The sequence below is a fragment of the Arvicanthis niloticus genome, chromosome 15, assembly GCF_011762505.2.
Source record: "Arvicanthis niloticus isolate mArvNil1 chromosome 15, mArvNil1.pat.X, whole genome shotgun sequence".
Lineage (NCBI taxonomy): Eukaryota > Metazoa > Chordata > Mammalia > Rodentia > Muridae > Arvicanthis > Arvicanthis niloticus.
Genome location: NC_047672.1, coordinates 40109778 through 40129527, shown reverse-complemented (window position 1 = coordinate 40129527; position 19750 = coordinate 40109778). Strand labels below are relative to the sequence as shown.

Sequence of the window (19750 nt, the reverse complement as noted above, 5' to 3'; positions counted from 1 at the left end):
CTCTGTGCAGAATCTTACCCGTCCTTGGCTTGCCAACTTGTTAATTTAATAACTCTGTCTGGGGGTCTATTTTCAGGTTTAAGCCATGCTTGGCTGCCAACATGTTAATGTTCTTAAAGATAAGCTTTAACACGATGGGCAGGAATAAAAGTATTCCCAGGACAAGAAGGGCTAGCCTAATCAAGCTATATATGCCATTCCTGCAGTTTGTCCAAAATGGAAATACTGAGTTCACCTCAGTGACAAAGACAGACACTACCTTAGAGTAAAAGGCTGGAAAACAATTTTCCAAGCAAATGGTCCTAAGAAACAAGCTGGAGTAGCCATTCTAATACCTCCAGCCTGAGAACACAAAGGGAGGGACCCATGGCTCCACCTGTATAGGTAGTTGAGGGTGGCCTTGTCAGGCATCAGTGGAAGTGGAGGGCCTTGGAGTCTGAAAGTTTGAATTCCCTAGCGTTGGGGAATTTGAGAGCAGGGAGGCAGGAATGGGAGGATGTTGGGAGCACACCCTCATAGAAATAGGAAGAGGGGGCATGGGATAAGAGATTTTGGGGGGAAATTAGAGAGGAGATAACATTGAAAGGTAAACAAATAAAATATCCAATTTAAAAAACAAACAGATAATGGGTCCTATATTGATTCTTAAATGGTATTTTAGGAGTTGACATGATCCTCCGATTTCACAGTACACGTTAATCACCTGTGAAGCCCTGATAAGGTTTATCTCTTCATCTGTCCATGTATCATTTCTGCCTCATTAACCTCCTGATGAATTCTTCACCTGCAGCCAGGAGATCATTGTTGAACTTAGTTATGTGGTATTGTAAGAAACACTTTTTAATATTTTTTTCTTAATTACTGAGAGGTTATAGGAAAGCTTTCTCATTTTTAAACATCAGCTTTAGAATATATGATCATTTTCAGTAGATGCATTTGGATTTTCAGAGTAAATGATCACATATTTCCATATAATGCCTTGGTAATTTCCTGTAAAGAAATACTTCACAATGTTGAAGTGTTTTTCCATCCTGAAGTAAATTGTATGTGCTAGTGGTATGGCACATACAGCTACATGGTTTTTAAATGGACTTAATTCACAAGATCAGTTTTGAGAGAATTTTTGTATGTAAATATATTTTGGTAAATCAAAATGGAAATAATTCTCTTTATTTGTCTGCATTCGGATTCAGTATCAAATCAATAGTGACTTTAAAAAACTGAGTTTGGAAACATAATATTTTATTATTCCCTAAAAATAGTTTTCAAAATCAAATCAGTGTGAACTAACTATGGTGGGCCAATCACCAACACAGGTATTGGGGTTCATTACTAACAGCACCTATCAGGAACATTGGTAATTCAGGAATATTAATTAGCCTGGCCTTCAGACACTGCTGGGTAAACCCATCATCCTATCTCCCTTTTTCAAGACCATCTCAAACTCTCTAAAATCAGAGCTAAATTATCAGGTTTCCCATGTTGAGATACCCTATCTACATTTCTCATTTAAGAGTAGCAAATACATCAGGTTCAAGTATTAAAATAATGTTGAGAGCATATAGCCTTGTGTGTCATGAAATAGGCTTGTTTTCATTTTGCATGTAATTAGTTCATAGACCATCATGGCAACTGCAGAAGCCAAACTTAAGATTCAATTATATTTTTTAAATTGCCTTTATTTTGGCTGCAGGAAACTGGAATAATATTATGTCAGGGTTACATGCTATATTTTTGCTTAAATGTTTCTTCACATAAACTTCTAGAATGTTGTTCACTAATATTAGTTGAAGACACTCCCTCCCCTCTAATATACAGAAGACCTTCAGGAAGCATTGACTCCTTCTGAAGACCACCATACTAGAGTTCTGATACAACCAGCTCAGGGTAGAAGGGCATAGCAGAAACTCCACTCTTGGGATATAAGTGCCAGCCCAAGCCTAAGGGCAAGCTGAGCTCTAAATCACAATGCACAGGGATTCTTTGCTACAAGTGGATGTTTTCATTGCTCTTCATAAGAGTTACCCAATCTAGGGCTCTGACAGAAGAAAAGGGCAACTTCTCATGGTTGTTTTCTCATAGAAAGCAATTCTCGCCCTACAGTTAGACAAGGCTAGTGCTTTTAGATTACACTACTGGGAACTTTTTTCTTCAAATTCTAATGTCTTCTCTTTTTTTTTTTTTTTTTCATTATCGTAAAATCATGCACATTGATTATGTTTTTTAAAAAGCTAAGATAAAGTTTAATAAAACACATTAAACCCACATAAAATCCTTATACTGAAAAAAAGTCACTCTGCTAACCTTTTGATATAGACCTTTACAAAGTTTCTATTGCAATACCTCTCCTAAAATAGTTAATGTTTATGTGTAACTATAATATTTATTTTCCAAATATGTGAGGGTTTTTTTCCCCAAATATCCTGTTTCATTTTCAGGAACTGTTTTTATTGCATTCTCTTTTATGGGATCAAATAATATGTGCCTCAATTATCGCATTTTACCTAAAAGAATAAAGAAAAATCTATATGACATAGTATACTTCCATTTATCATCAGTGAATATTTTCCTGTGTCCCAAGAACTGACAGAACAAAACCTATTACTCGTGCATGATGAAGGTGATGAAGTTCTTATTTTGTTAATAGTTTGTAAAGAGCTTCCAAACACCATCACCAGTATTCTTTCTTTCTTCTCGTTTCCCAGGGAGCTCATCCTTACCCCATTTCCGTCTGAGTCCCTAGTTCACTCCCCAAAACCTTCAATTCTAACACGGAGTTCTGTTCACTCAAAGGCAGAGGATAATAATTTAGGTTCCCACCAGGACAACGTTTTGGAAAATGTAAATATAAACATAACAATAGCCTTATGTGTGCATGACTGGGGATATTGACAAAGTAGCTGTGAAGCATACAAAGACGGTAATGTGAAGTGAGACATCTGAGTGGCTCAGAGAAGAAAAGAGATGGGAAGGAAACATTTGATTCTAGACTCTTCAGATTACACAAATGCTTTATAATACCATCTATTCAAAATAACATTCGAAATAGAGGCAGAGGTGCATATATACATACAAAAATATAAAAAACTTAAGGCACAGGCTATTTTACAGGTTCCATGATTTACTAACTGCCCGTAGAAATGCAACTTCTAACTATAACACTATCATCTTTTGGACAAGGACTAGAAAAGTGCTTCTGTTTTCTCAGAAAATGTTTGTTGCCATTTTGCTCGACGACAGACTTAAAATGCCAAGTTTGAATCGATGACGTGGAAACGCATAACAATGTCTGCTCTACTGCTGCATTTGGTTTGAATACACGTGTGCTTGTGCGCACATGCACTCGAATACACACACACACACGTAGACACACTCACGTGCATGCACGCGCGTACATACACACACACACTCTCACGTGAACACACACACACACACACACACACACACACACACAGTAGAAAAGGCAGCATATGGAACAGTTCCTCAGTTGCATTACAACAGAAGACTCGAAAGCCGCAGAATCCTAACTTCGTCTTCGGTCTTTTTTGAAACACAGGTTCACCAGTTCTTGTTATATAAATCGTATCTGTGCCCTTTAGCAGCATCTGTGTGGCAGCAGTGCAGGACAACCATGAGAGTCAGTTATATTGCTCTGTGTGGTGTTCAAATATCTGTGATTTTTGCACCCCTAATTTCTTGTTCTCTATTTGCAGGTAGTGAAATCAAAGTTATCCAGACAGCACCATGTTATCAAGATGAAAAGATCCAAGAACCATATCGTGGGGAAATACTTCAGTAGGCAAAGCAAACTAAAACAACAGAATTCTTTCCCAAATGTTCATTCACCGTATCATGTCAGAGGCCCGATAAATCAAGTTTGTTCTGAAATCCTGCTCAGCAGGATGTGTGCAAGTCAGAGGTCTGCGCAGGCTTCCTGAAAGAGAGCCGAATTCACAGTTAGAGATGAACCTTTCACCTGGACCTGAGAACCAAATGTGCCTCACACGGACTTTGCAATGACTGTACACTCACCAGTGCAAGCATGCGCAGCAACGCACACAGCTCACAAAAGCGCAATGACACATTTTTCTCATGACTGTATACACTCACAAGTGACCTTGAGCATCCGTTAGCTTCAGGTCGAAGCACAGAGCTATACGGAGATCATTTGAACTGTGATCACAAACCAGGACCATGTGGACCAGGTGTTGGACTGCAACGATAAGCAGAAATCCAGAAATGCAGCCGCATGGGGATAGGGCGATGCTGGTTCTATGCTCTTCTCTCCATAGGTTCACTAATGTAAAAATGTTGACGACGAAAATACATTCCACACGTAAGAAAAGATAACACTCAAGTTCTCTACTGGGAGAAGTAGGGGTACTTCTAGTGGTTTGAGCTTTGTGGATCCAGTGCTTATGAAAAACATTTCTTCTTATGACTTTTTAAAATGTTATAATGGAAGAGAAAGAACAAGGTGATTGTCTACAGTGGAATTCAAAGAGATTCTCTGAGAGCAATAGGAAGCGATGTTATATTCAACTCTGAGTTCCTGTGTGTTCCACAAAGATCCTCCCACCCCGAACTGTCTGTGAGCTTAGGTGGGGAGCACAGCACAGCCTAAATGGATGATATGCATAATTTTTAAACTGTGGGACAAAATAAAGTTCCCCATTTGTTACTTTGTATATTTGTTAATGCTGTTACTAAGGAAGCTTTCACTTGTCCCTACAGACCTAGTTAATTTAAGACGACAATTACGTTTCAGATATTGTGCAAAGGCTTGCAGATTCTCAAATGTAAAAGCATGAAGCATTTCCTGTAGCTCCACAAATAGTACTCTGTGACTAGTGCCTGTATTCTTCTTTGAACAAATGTTTAATTCAAATTAGAGTAGGCATACAAATATTTTTATGAAAATCGTGGTATGAGTATGGAATGAACATACCTAGTTCCAGCATTGAAAACTTTCTCTTCTGTCTTTTTAGGTACAAGATGGTAAATGTCCTTATTATACAAATTCTTTGATGTGAGATAACATCTTACTGTTGTGGTGGGTTTTAAAGGAAGATTTGGACATAAGAAAGCTGAGAGGGTTAACTCAGTATGTAGCTTAGATTACTAAATATACAAATACCTCAAGTTCATTGCCATTAAAAAAGTGAAACTATTTTGACCTATCAATTATTTAGAATGAATACCCATCTCCTTCAAATGCTCTATTTTTATATATATTTTTTATAAGAACATAAACATGAATTTATATTTAACTGTTTTAAATTATATTTAAGTACAAGTATCACTTGATAAACAAACATGTGCATTTAGAAATAGATTTTTTTTGAACAATGGTATGGAACTAACTTAAAAATGAAATATTTTTCATATTTACATCTAGATACAAACACTATTTTTTAGATTTTTTTTTCAGTTATTTTTCCCTAATATAACATGTTAGCAATTGATGCAGCTGCTCTACCAAATGCCACACACGTTGTTCAACTAGTGCTAAGCCTTTTGTAACTCACTCTCCTCATAACTGTGGAAACCCTCCGGCTCGAGTCAGTCTGGCATTTCCCTCTTCACCATTGAAATAATATTAGATTTTAGAAACAACTGTAATGTATTATCAATAAAGGTCTAGCTGGTAATCATCTGTGTTCAGAGAGCATCTTTTATCATCCCTTTTTTAAAACCATTGTTAGATAGATTTGTTTATTTCACTTTATGTATATGTAACTTCTGCCTGTGTGTATGTATTGTGTGTGCATCATGTGCGTTCCTGGTGCTGATGGAGGTCAGAAGAGAGCATTAGATTCCCTGGAACTGGAGCTACAGAGGGTTCTGAGCCACCGTATAAATGCCTGAGAATCAAACTGTGTCCAGTCCTCTGTCTGAACGTGTGTCTCTAACCACTGAACCATCTCTCCAGCCCCTTACCTTCTTGTCTACTCGTTATACGAGCACACAAAGACTGACAACTGGACAGGTGGTATTGCAAGTGGATCCACATGATGGAGTGTGAGAAGCAGGACGGACCGCATAGTTGCTTCAGCTCTGACATCATCTCAGCAGTGTATAGGATGAACTCTCTGCTGTGACCTAAGCTTTGGAATATAGTTTAGAATAAGTATTTCTTTTTAGTTTTGTGTGAGAAGGTACTGAAATTCTTTTTTCTTTCTTTCTTTCTCTTTTCTAGTAAGCATTTTATTCATTTACATTTACATTTCAAATGATATCTCCCTTCCCGGTTACCCCTTCACAACCCCCCTCATCCCATCCCTCCTCTAACCCCTCCCCTTTGTTTCTATGAGGGTGCTCCTCCACCCACTCCTGCCTCACCCACTCCTGCCTAACCACCCTAACATTTCCCTATGCTGGCGTATCGAGCCTCCACAGGACCAAGGGCCTTCCCTCCCATGGATGTCAGAAAAGGCCATCCTCTGCTACATATGTATCTGGAGCCCTGGCTCCCCCCATGACTACTCTTAGTTGGTGGCTTAGTCTCTGGTAGCTCTGGGTGGTCCCGTTACTTGATATTGTTCTTCCTATGGGGTTACAATCTCTCAGCTCCTTCAGCCCTACCTCTTCCACTGGGGTCCCAGGCTTAGTCCAATGGTTGGGTGTGATTATCTGCATCTGTATTGGTCAGGCGCTGATACAACCTCTCAGGAAACAGCCATATAAGGCTCCTGTCAGCAAACACTTCTTGACATCCACAGTAGTGTCAGGGTTTGGGTCTGCAGATGGGATGGATCCCTAGGTGGGGCGGTCTCTGGATGGCCTTTCCTTAAGTCTCTATTTCATTTCTTTTTGTCCCTGTCTTTCCTTTTGGCAGGAACATTTTTGGATTAAAAATTGAGATGAGTGGGTGGCCCCATCCCTCAACTGGGGGCCAGAGAAGGCACAGAAATTTTAGTGTCTGTTTCAATCACTTTTTAACTGAAGAAAGTCTATTTTGCAATGGGTAAATAGATGTGAGTGTGTGCCTTTCCAAACATACTTCTCTATTTTAGAAAGTTTTTATTTGAGCAGGGGGAAAATAGGAGTAGGTCTTTAAAAATACTTTTAAGTGTGAAAGTTACAGGAAGTGTATTGTTTTGAGTAAGAGTTGATCAGCATCCAATCTAAACTCAACTTTAAAAAAAAAAAAAAAAAACCCAAACATTTATAATATTGCAAGTCAAGAATAACTTCACAAACATTTCCAAGCAGCTCTGTTGACAGCAAGAGTGATGGGGTATGCATATGTGTACAAGTGTGCGCGTACATGTGCACAAGGGGACTCTGTGTGTGTGTGTGTGTGTGTGTGTGTGTGTGTGTGTGTGTGTGTGTGTTTTAAAGGTTCAGTGTAGTGGTCACCTGTAACCAAGCAGAACCTTATAGAGATGCCAAAATGCACTCAACTTTTCTTGCTGAGCTGCCTTACACTGGAATCATCAAACCTTTTTAAACTAGTTTCCTTTATCTCTAGAAGTCTTCCCCCCACAGAGGACTAGGTCTCACCTTAAAGCATTGCGAGAACTTACTGAAAACAATTCTAATGGAAATAAGGAAGAAAATAAAACTCCATGGTATCCTGCATTTTTCGTTGGTCCCTTTAGTCCCATCTCACTGGAAAATACCTAAACAAATATAAAAAGAGTGTAAAATTACATTATCCAATTAAACCTTCTTTCACAAGTCTACAGGCATGGAAGGAGAAAAGAGGCATCTACTATTTTGAAGGTTTGAGCCAAGATTACGCTAAGCATTATCCTTCATTTAAGTAAACAGAGATACAAGAAAGTCACCCAAATCAACACTACTAATATTACAGTTAAAATAAACAAATGTAACCATCATTTCAAAAGCACACATTCCAGCACAAAACAGCAATACCCAGCTCCCACCATTCTGACTGGATCAAGGAATAGCTGCTTTGCAAATGATACTTTGAGTTTTGTTTGTTTGCTTGCTTGCTTACTCCTTGGCTTGCTTGTTTTTTAGACAGAAGCTCCCTATGCAGCCTATCCTGGTCTGGCACTCAAGATCCTCCTAATGAATGCTGGGATTACAATCATAAATCATCATGCCCGCCTGTATTTTTTTTTATAAAATTTTTATTAAATTTATTTTTTATTAAATTTATGCATTTAAATTTCAAATGCTTTCGATTGCTCTTGGAATGGTAATGAAGGCATTTTTGATAGACCATTTCAACTTAAGGAGTTGATTCAGAAGTTGTCAGAACTCCTACCCCCACCCCAAAGACCTGCTTAAGACAAGAGGATTCTGTGTGCCTGCAAAGGAGACTGTTTGGCAAAGCTTCCTTGGTTTCCTATGGTTTGAGAGCCTTTTATGGTGTTTTTATTGCTTCAGTAACTGCTGTTATCAACTTCCATAGTCCTCTGATGACTCACTCACTTGGTGTACAGATGACCAGACTCTTTTCCCCTCACCAATACAAACTGTGTTTCTAACACCACAATTTACTCTTCTTCATGTTCACTGGAATTTAAAGCATTTGTTTTGTGAATTACTTACCCTTGGCACACTCAATAATACATAATCTGTTCGTTCACTTTTACTATTTATCGAGGGTAATCTGACAGTCTACTTACAATGTAAGTCAGCATAATTCCTTAACTCTAACTGAAAGAACAACATAGCTACATTTAGAGACAACATTACAATACATTCCTACCTGGTAGCAACATTCACATAGGTTAGGTTTGGATATATGTCTGTTGATATCTTGACTATATCTCTAGGCTTCCACAGAAATCTTTTCATTTACTTAGTAAAAACCTTTTTTCTAACACTGTGTAACACATCTTGGAAAATATTACAATTTTTGATTAAGTTATGAAGAGACATTTCCTATCTCAAACTAAGATTTTTGCCTGCCTCGGGTGATTTATGTATAACATCCATAGTCTTCATTTTGTTACAGGTAATAAAAAATGAATACTTTTTATTGCATAAAAAAATAATTCCATAAGTCTTCATAAGAATGCTTAGATACATTTAAAGCAAAGTGATTATAATTGATTAGGATCACATAAACATACAGAAGTAAGAGGGTTTCATAAACTTAAAATGTATTTGGTTGATTCTCAACCATGTAGTGGTTTTGCTTATTATATGGTTAGTGGGCACAGTGTGTCAACTTGATGAAACTTCTATCAAATGTGAGCAAATGGAACATGGTCCAGACATATTTTCCTTCCGTTGTAGCTCCACTTGCTTTTGTGATAAAAATTGATGGGCTGAAATCTTACAGAATTCATTTTCATGTGAGTCCAACGTCAAAGTCGTTATTTTAATTTTCCTTAAAATCTCTCATTCATATTGGGTCTATAGTATCCATATGTTAAAGATGAGAAGATTAATTGATCTTAGAAAGTAAAAGTTTGTTTGCAAGTTTTGAGACAGGGCCTCTCTCTATAGTTTCGGCTGGCCTTGACCTTGTCATCTTCCAGTCTTGGCCTTCAGAGTGCTCAGGTTAGAAGACTATGACACTATGCTTGGCAGAGAGAGAGAGAAAGAGAGAGAGAGAGAGAGAGAGAGAGAGAGAGAGAGAGAGAGAGAGAGGAAGATCAAGCACAATAACCTTTCGGTAAGTGTGTGTACACAATTCTCCTTCAAAATATGAAAGGCTATTTGGTTTCCAGTCCATTTTTACCTTACTAACTAAAGCTCTGAGAACATAACCCATGCGGCCCTTGTTAGTAGATGTGTGATATGAAAGTACTGAATCCAGGTTAGTTCCTAAGGACTTCACAATCAATTTTAAGTTGAAAGAAAAGGAATCAGGCCTTGCTCAGGCCTCGAGAGATCCTCAGAAAGACACAGATGCCTTGGCAAATGTTAGGTGCCTTTTCAAACCTTCCCCTTAATGTGTAAGCCATTCTTTAAGGTCTAATAACCCCTAAAATAAAAGCATAAATAATCATTTTATGTGTTTATTGAGCCAAACTTGGTAACCTAAAACAACCAAATAGCAGGCAAATGTACTTTTAATTGTATATTATTTAATAAGAAAAGTCAAAAATGTACTATAATTACTCATAATGTCTTTGTCTGAAAAGCCTGAAATGACAGCTCATTTTCCACTAAATTGGATTCCATTCCCGGACCAAGAGGTCATTCCTTTGGGGCAATTCCAATTCCTATTCATCTCTACCTTTGTCCTTGAGGTTGAAGTTATACAGCATTTCTCTGTGTGTATCTACTACATAATACAAGATTTATCTTAAAACTTACATTTTACACACTCCCCTATGCCTTAATTACATGTAACATGATGTTTATGTTTAATAGGCTTTCCAGCTTTACAGTAGCATAAAGAGAATTCATGAGCCTTTGTTTAAAATGACTGCCCACATAATTGGCAGAACATGGGATCATCTGCAGCTACTCTTTATAACATACAATTTGCTCTGCATTGAGAATAGTAAGAGTGGTCTTTCTTGAAGATCTGATAGAATTCTGCACTAAAACCATCTGGTCCTGGGCTTTTTTTGGTGGGGAGACTTTATGACTGCTGCTATTTCTTTAGGGGTTATGGGACTGTTTAGGTGGTTTATCTACTCCTGATTTAACTTTGGTACCTGGTATCTGTCTAGAAAGTCATCCATTTCATCCAGATTTTCCAGTTTTGTTGAATATAGGCTTTAGAAGGGGTAACAAAATACTCATGGGAGCAAATATGGAGACAAAGTGTGGGACAGAAACTGAAGGAGGGGCTGTCCAGAGACTGCTCCACCTGGGTATCCATCCCTTGTGCATTCACCAAAGGTAGACACTGATGTGGATGCCAGGAAGTGTATGCTGACAGGAGCCTGATATAGCTGTCTTCTTAGAGATCTGCCAGAGCCTGAAATATACAGAGGCGGAAGCTCACAGCTAACCACTGAACTGATCATAGAGGTTCTCAATGGAGGAGTGAAAGAGAAGACTGAAGGAGCTGAAAGGGTTTGCTGCTCTATGAAGAGAGCAACAATACCAACCAACCAGAGCTCCCAGGGTCTAAATCACCATCCTGGGAGCACTCAGGGAGGGGCCCATGGCTCCAGCTGTATATGTAGGGGAGGATGACAGTATCAGGCTTAGGTGGGTGAGGAAGTCCTTGGTCCAGTGAAGGCTGGACACCCCAGTGTGGGGGAAATCGTGGGTGGAGAGGCAAGAGTTGGAGGATGGGTGGGGGCATATTCTTATAGAAGCAGAAGGAGGAGGGATGGGATAAGGGGTTGGGGGGGGGAGATTATATCTGAAATGTAAATAAAATATCCATTTAAAAAAACCTCTTAAAAAAATCTCCATAAAAAGAAAGAAAGAAAGAAAGAAAGAAAGAAAGAAAGAAAGAAAGAAAGAAAAGAAAAGAAAAGAAAGGTAAGAGTGGAATTGAAACAATACCTTTGTAGCCTAAAGTCAATTTCCTCATCAAATGGCACCAATTTGGATCCTACTAAGTGTGCATGCCCACTGGGGAAAGCCAGTTCACACACGCCTCACAGGAATATGCATTTCAATGTTCACATTAGCTATGCAAAAACAGTAGCATGTTTTTAAAAGGGTGTGAACCTACCCATCATCACAAGCTAGTCATGCCAAGAACAGTAGCCTTCCAATAGGATGGAGTATTCATGGCCGTGTTACTGGTAAACGCCCAGAATTCATTCTTGGCCACCTATCTTATGAATAAATTGATACCTTCTATGAATTATGTATAGAATATGAGATGAAGCTGATACAGATATTGCCTCTCAGGTTTCTGCTTCCCAGAATAGGAATCTCCAATGGGCAATTGGCTTAACTTGTATTTTTCTGTTTTCCCGGGATCATCTTAAGTCTTTGATGTACTGTCTTCATTGAAGTCAACTTATCTTCTGATGGAAGCATCATTGGGCAGATATCCCCAGTAAACTGTTACCAAATACAGTTAAAATAAATGCCTGACCTCCAGCATGGGCTCATCATGCTGTTTCTGCAAATAGAAAGCCTAAACTATTGGGGCAAGACCAGACCTTCTCTGGTTTTTGTCTGGGTAGGGTGTATGTCAAATAAAAGCTTTTTAAAAAAAAAAAAATTCTGTATTGTTTTAAATGAAAGCATCCATAATGTGTGTGACGTATACATAAAGCATATATGCATGTGGCCATGTACATTCACAGCGCAATAGATAAAAGTACCAATTAATCTTGTTCCCATTGAATGGTTCTTAACATAGTCCTCTTAGTTTTGATTTATAGCAGTATGTAAAACCTTTAGAATAACAGACTCTATATCTCTGGATGCGTTTGCCAGGGGCTTGTCTGGGCATGTGGGGAATGTGAATGTAGGTCTATGCCAAGCAGTGGCAGCGCCTGTAGGGATGTGCTGGTGAAGTGTCTGCCAGACGCTCTCCTGAGAGGTGACAAGTGCCGAACAGCCACAAATCACCAGTATAGGAAGACAGTGAGAAATACTAGACCAGCCACAGAGGTTTCACCTATGAAACTAGACAGAAAGACAGCTGGTCAGTCTTGGGACCCACTGAAAATAATAAATGGATCTACAGAGTTGTTGAGGAAACCATCCAATAGCAATCCTGATGACGCACATGGCCTCTTTACTCTCTTGTCAACTATTCAGCTTGCTTCTGTGTTCCTGGCTTTATGGGATTCACACTGACAATTGCTGAGATTGGTGGATGAGGACTGAAGTGGTGACAAGCAGTCTGACTGCATCCTGTGAGCTGGGGGTGAGAACACCACTGGGTGCAAGGCGCTTGACCAGATCACAATTATGTAGCTTATTGTGTTAAAATACAACCTCTTCCAAAAAAGGTTTTTTATTTGGCCTCCACCCCCAACTTATTCCCCCTTTTATGGCTCTCTCTCTCACCTCTCACCTCTCACCTCTCACCTCTCACCTCTCACCTCTCACCTCTCACCTCTCACCTATCTCTCTCTCTCTCTCTCTCTCTCTCTCTCTCTCTCTCCCCTCTGTGTGTGTATGTGTGTGTCTGTGTTTGTGTGTGTGTGTGTGTGTGTGTGTGTGTGAGAGAGAGAGAGAGAGAGAGAGAGAGAGAGAGAGAGAGAGAGATTCTACTATCCCAGTTTCGTACCACCTATGGTGAATTCTGTCCTAATAAACAGTTTCTCAAGGCTCAGGATGGACCCACACAGCTCTACAGTGAACAAAATTTTAAACAGGGCAGAGGCTCTCTTTGAATCCCCAAATATTGAGCAACGTTCCCTTCCTTTGTCCTCACTTAGGAATTAGTTTTCTCTGACCACCCTTTGACTAGTCCCTATCTCTTTTCCTGTTTAAACATGTACCCCTAGAACGTAAGCCGCTGACAGCAAGGACAAAGGGTTTTCCAGCTCTGTGAGGTTTCCTGTTATTGTTTTGATATTTGCTAATTTTCTGCTTATGATTTTAAGTATCAAGATATATTAATTTTCTTACCATACTGTTTATACTTGTAAAGGTTTGTTTACATTGCAACTGTCTGTTGTGTCTATGTGTGTCTAAGCATGGGTGTCTGTGAACCCATGGGTGTCGCTGGAGCTGGAATTACTGGCAGTTGTGTGGTGAAAGTGATGGGACCCAAACTCAAATCATCTGCAAGACGAGTGTACACTCCTAACTGCAGGCTTAGAGTGTTCAAAGTCTACTTTAATACGGGTTCTCAAGCACTTCAGCCCTTCTTCTAGCCCACCATCCAAAGGTAGGGGAGAAAAGATGGTAAGCAGGACAAGGTGATGTGGACCTGTCTAGAAGTAGTTCTAGAAGGTGATTCCCATCTTCCTTGTCAGAATACCAGCAGTCCAATTTAGTAGTGTCAGCATACCAACAGTCCAGTTCAAAAGGTGTCACCAAACATCATCAGCCAAACAATCCAGCAGAAACAGCCAGGCCTCTGCCAAATTGGCACTAGTCAGCTGGCCAGAGCTAGTAAGAATAGCAGAAGTTCTCTGCTGCCAGCTTATCAGCTTCCCAGAATTAAGACTTTTAGAAGAAGAAGGCATCACATAACTCATCCCCATGATGCCAATCTTACATCTAGGTCACAGGAGATGGGGGAGATGCAGGACTGATGGCCTCATGCAGCTCTGTCAGCTAAGAGGAGCCTAAAGTGTGCGGGAAGGTAGCCATGCAGTCTCTGGCCCTCTGACATGCATACGAGTAGAACATGGCTGCTGATCTCTCCCTTCTGGCTTTCTTTTTCCACTGTCTGTGTGTCAAATGCAATATTAGTATACCAGCAAAATTCATTTTATGTCATAAACCATCATTTAATTTTATAGATAATAAGTTCTGGCAGTCTCAAATCATGCTAAAAGAGAAGAAGGACATAATGTCCATGGACAAAAACTATCCATATTGTAGTAATTTTGCAAGCAGCTGTTCCAAGTTAGTATGTATATTGCCAGCCTTGTGTATATAAAATACAAGTTAACGTCAACAGTACATTAACAATGCAACTGAATTTAATTATAGAACTAGAAGCACCATGGATGGAAAGTTCATATTGACACTGGAAAGCGCAGGTAAGGGGCACTTGTTTCTGGAGAGTTTTACAAAGGAATTTGAATCTTTTCTTTCCACTCATCCATTTTATCATTTTTTTTTTTTTTTTGCTACAGTGACTTAGTGCAAAGTTGGGGTTTTTTTGTACATTTATTCCTGAGATAAGTTGAGATATATTCTATAGTAATCTATCTTGCAATTATGGGTCTGAGAAGTATTAAGAAGACAGCAAAGTTTGAGGACTGTACTCATATTTTCATACACAACTAGATATGGAATTAAAGAAATTGTGAGCAGTTGGTTCCACACTGTGTGCACAATGTATTACATGATTTTGTATTCAAAATCCCATCAATTAAGGAAATCAACTAAGTCAGCCTCTAGAGTATCTGAAGATAACAATATTCTTTGGTTAGAGGTCATCAGGCAGTTCGGCCTGTAATAAATTTTAATCCCATGTTCTCCCTTCTGCACTTAGATAAATTAATGCACTGAGCAGATAAAGGGTTGGGGGTGGGACTTAACTTTGAAGACATTTTGTCGAATGCATATTCCTCAAGGGGGAAGAAGAATCTGAGAAGCAGAGGGTATTGAACGCCATGGGGCCACTGAGGCCGAGTGCTGAAGTGTGCCAAGCTCACCTCTGCAAGCTGAGCTTAAAAGTCACTCACAGTTGAGCAAAGGGGTTGGTGAGTTTCCAGTTTGAAGAATTGCTAAGGAGGTCCAAATCACCTGAAAACTAAAGACTTCAGAGAGGAACTAGTTACACCCATTACTTCTTGGTTTGTATCTAATGATAACTAGGGGAGTCAGAAGAGCTAACAAAAGCCATGGTCTTGTCCCCTCCATCTCTCCAGTTGCTGGTGTGCATCATTATGTGAAGCATTGCTTTGCCATCATATTTCACCGTCTACAACTATAGTTAAATGCAGATGACTGAGACAGTGGCCAAGGATAGGAAACACTGTTCATATGGAAACAGTCACTACTTAACTGCTGATGCAATTAAAAGCTGATATCCATCCTTTATGACTTAGTGAATGTGAATCAGCTTTGCTTCTTGCTGCAATCTGGATTGTTAAGCTTATTTGACTGATCCAGGGCAGTCAGTGTCCCCTGTCCTCCGTTCAGGCACAAGGCTTCATGCTTTCCTCTAATAGAAAAAAAAAAAACCCAAGCAACTGTAGAACAACAACTGTCTTCTCCTAGACCTGCCAGTCATACCCTTAAGGATATGACTTTGCCAGTCAATCAAGATGTGAATGGGTTAAAAACACGTACAGAGAATGTTTTTCTGAGGAGGCCACTGAATGAAATGTTACAGAATGTCCTTGTAATATTCTATTTCTGAGAGGGTTTTTAATTTCTAAGCACATTTAGCCCTTTCATCCCCTGAGAAATACAGTAGTTCAATGGCCGGAGAACCAACCATAAAACTTCTACTTTGTCTCTTTTGTGGCAGTTAGGGTTGCAAATGTTACCTAAATGTGCCATGCTGGTTTCTATATTGTAATATAAGATGAGCAATAGAAAAAACCTGTCCTGGATTTTTGGTTCCAGGAGGAACCCTGAGACCCCTCCCATCTACCCTCCCAGGAGAGTAAAACTCAGTTATCCAGACGTGTGTTTGGTTTTATGGCCATGAAATAACTGGTGAGCCAGTAGAGTCAAAGATTCTCTTAATCAGAGAGAGGATAGGGATTGTCACAAGAAGAAAATTTGCAGCTTTGTACAGGCTAATTTGCTTAGTGGTGCTTTCAAAAGTCCCTTTTGAAAAGGACTAGATCTTTTCTTAGCCTATTTTTCACGATCATGGGACATTCTGCATCAGAAATAAGCTAAACCTGCTGCAATTCATTTGCTTATTTGTATTCGTCACAATTTCCTGGAATGGAAGCTGTCATTTACTCTGACTTGAGTGTCCCCAGGGTATTAACTTAAGCCATTATGTTCGCCAGCTATTTCAGTGAATGTTGTTAAAGTTTCAGTACAAGGTTGGTCATGGCTCATTGTTCTCTCTAGAATACAGTCCCAACTGCTTTACACACTAAAGATGATCCATCTGCAGCCCTAAACTAATGTCTGAAGATTAATTTCCAGATTTTTTTCATTGTCAATACACATTCCCAAACAGCATCACTGTTGATAACTATAATCCCAAACTCTGGAATCAATTTTGACTGGCATTACAATGCACCACAGAGTACCGCATTACAGCAGCTGGATGTTCACACCAAGAAACAGCTGCTATGGAGAAGCATCTCAAGATTTGACCTCCAGATACTTCCAAGTCTCACCTGGCTGTGCTCCCTGTACATCAGTCTTGTCAAGATTGTGACCTCACACAGTTCACGTCTTCCCTGAATTCCTGGGTTCAAACCATCAGACTCCCTGTGTACTCCGTACCCGGAATGAAAGTGTGTGACATTTCTGTACTCCCAAGCTGCAGATTTGAGATGTGAGCAAATGAATTCAATTCAGCTGTAGGAAAGTGTACCATAGACACTAGGTACTGTCGTGAGGACTTTAAGTAGAAGCTATTTTCTCTCTTTCAAAATAAAAATATCATCATGTGTTGCCTAACAAGAGGGAATAGATTCTGAATGTTCTGTCCTTTGGAAGAGTCATCACTGTGCAAACAACAGGTAGACCTTGTACAACCCTAGGAGGCCTCACCAGCTACAAACCTAGACTGTAAATAGCATATATAGTTTTGTGAATTATTGGTGATTGAAACATGGTTATTTGATGCAAGGCTATAAATTTCCCAAAGAAGTATTCAAGTGTAAGCAAATTTGTATATTTGTTGGATTCTTGCTAAGAGCAACAGTAAATTCACAAAAGTGGCTCAAAGTGCTAGGTCAAGAATTACCAAACAATTGTAACCGCTGGCTAATGAAATCACAAGATTGAATTACATTTTCATTTTTATTAAATAAAATTAAAAATAATCTTGTTTTATATATTAAATGTAAATTAGACTACTAAAGCAGTTTGTGTGATGTGGTATTTTGGATGAAACACACACAAACAGACAAAATAAAGAATAACAACAAAATGTCAAGAGGAACAGTTCTGCTCATGGGATTGCAAGTGACTTTTCTTTGTGCTTGTCACAGTAGTCCGGTCTTTCTACAAAAGTAACATGTGCTAATGCAGCCAAGATCCTTCAAAGAATTATCAAGAGGTTTTAAAAAGTAGATTTCTATAGTAAATAGCAAAATAAAAGTGTTTGATTAAAGACTAGAAGCATTGAGTAAAATTTCCTAACACTAAATCACTAAATAAAACAACCAGTAACAAGAATATATGATATTTGTATCTATACATGTGAGAGAGAGAGAGAGAGACAGAGAGAGACAGAGAGAGAGAGGAAGGAAGAGAGAGAGAGGAAGGAAAAGAGAGAGACAGAGAGACAGAGAGACAGAGAGACAGAGAGAGAGAGGAAGGAAGGAAGGAAGAGAGAGAGAGAGAGAGAGAGAGAGAGAGAGAGAGAGAGAGAGAGAGACCTTATGGTGTACTTTGTGGTGATATAGTGACCAGAAATATTTACTTTTGTTCTTTTTCAAAAATTTCCTACAAACATGGTGACTTACTTTTAAAGAACATTCATCCAAAAGAAAAGAACAGAGAAGAAAGAAGTAGCATGAGTTTAAAACTAGAATCAGAAACTGAATGCTTACCACATTCTCAGACCCAGGTGAACAGAGCCCTGAGTCATTAGAAAACATGGCACAGGATTTCCGAAAGCCAAAACTGGGATGGATCACAGTTCCTGTAAATCAATTTAAATATGGGACTAAAAACAAAAGGAAGAACTGGAAACTGAAGAAGCAGTTAGATCCGAAATCGCTTCTCCTAACACAGAAGGCTTAGTGTCCCCATGGGCTCCTAGCAGATGACAGTATGTCTCCTCTTTGAATATGCTAAGATCAGAGTATAAGGATGAAGAGATACCAGAGTGGGAATACAAATACTATACTTAACTTAATAAAGAGACCTACAAAGTGGTAAGACCTCTCAAGTCCTCTACCTCTAAAAGACTCATGAGCAGTAGCCGTCAAAACAGGAGATTGCAATATTCTATTTTGGGGAAACTAGCTAGCCTACGGGACAAAGCACAAACACACTGACATTGGAGAATTGCCACAACAAATGACTCATCATCAAGGTCATGGTAAAATTAAAAAAACCAAGTCAATACATGCCCCACCCACACGCTCAGAGCTGCCGATTGTCTCAGTACGCCCTCATAATTACGATCAACCACCAAGGATTACCAGACTTCTGAGGCACTTCTGAAATGATACAAACCAAGTGAGCAACACAAAAGGAAAACTCAGAAGAAGCAGAGGGAAGAAAATTACAAATATATATATATATATATATATATATATATATATATATATATATGTATATGTATATGTATATGTGTGTGTATGTATATATAATGTATATATATGTATATATATAATATATATATTCATATAGTAAAGCTGGATAGATGAGTTTTTAAAAATACTTGCTGCTCTTCCAAAGGACCTGGATTTGGTTTCCAGGATCGATGCCCAGCTGTTCACAACTGCCTGTACCTCCTGCTCTCAGGGGTCTACACCCTCTTCTTTCCCTGTGGGCACATGTGCACATGTACATACACCTTCACAGAGACGTACACAAATATGCATAAATGAAAACAAACAAATTTTAAAAGTTTGTTTTATTTGTATAATCTTCTAGGTAACGTAACACCCCACTGCCTCCAGGTGTGTTGGCTTTCTAGTGCTCGCAATAGCAAACGTATCACATGCATCGTAGCTCAAAGTAGAAGATACGTGTTGTGTCTGGGTACTGAAGGGCAGACATCTGAAATCAAAATGCCAGCAGGACTGTGCTCCTCTAGATACTCTAGGAAAGAAATGTCCCCACTCTATCTAACTTCCCATAGTACCAGAGGTTCCTCCTGGCACCAATGCAGACTCTGCCCTACTTGTCACAAGAATTTCTCCTCCTGCTCCACACCTGTATCTTCTCTTCTGTCTCTGATAAAATAGCTAAAACTTTCACAGATAGTCCAGGATACCCTCATTTCAATATACTCAACTTAATTCTATCTATCAACATCATTATCCAAGAGTCACTGGGTATTAGAATGTTCATATAGCTTTGGGTAATCTATCAGTAAGCCCCCTACAATTTCTTCATCTGGGAACCCATGGATAAGTTACTTCACTTGGCACAAGGGACTTTA

General features: G+C 39.1%; 1 protein-coding gene and 1 long non-coding RNA gene across 3 annotated transcripts in view; one reads left to right on the top strand and one right to left on the bottom strand.

Annotated features, from left to right (window-relative positions):
• Positions 1–5651, top strand: part of Cped1 (cadherin like and PC-esterase domain containing 1) — a 263483-nt gene extending 257832 nt beyond the window's left edge. For both annotated transcript variants that reach the window (XM_076913661.1, XM_034519389.2), the window contains exon 22: positions 3714–5651. In XM_076913661.1, the coding sequence (XP_076769776.1) occupies positions 3714–3938 (225 nt within the window). In that variant the 3' untranslated portion in view covers positions 3939–5651. The remainder of the gene's footprint in view (positions 1–3713) is intronic.
• LOC143434563 (uncharacterized) overlaps positions 1–19750 on the bottom strand; it is a 40803-nt gene that overhangs the window by 10711 nt on the left and 10342 nt on the right. The window contains exons 2-3 of the long non-coding RNA XR_013104167.1: positions 7530–7625; positions 5941–6107 (exon numbers count right to left, since the gene is read on the bottom strand). This is a non-coding gene — a long non-coding RNA (uncharacterized LOC143434563). The remainder of the gene's footprint in view (positions 1–5940; positions 6108–7529; positions 7626–19750) is intronic.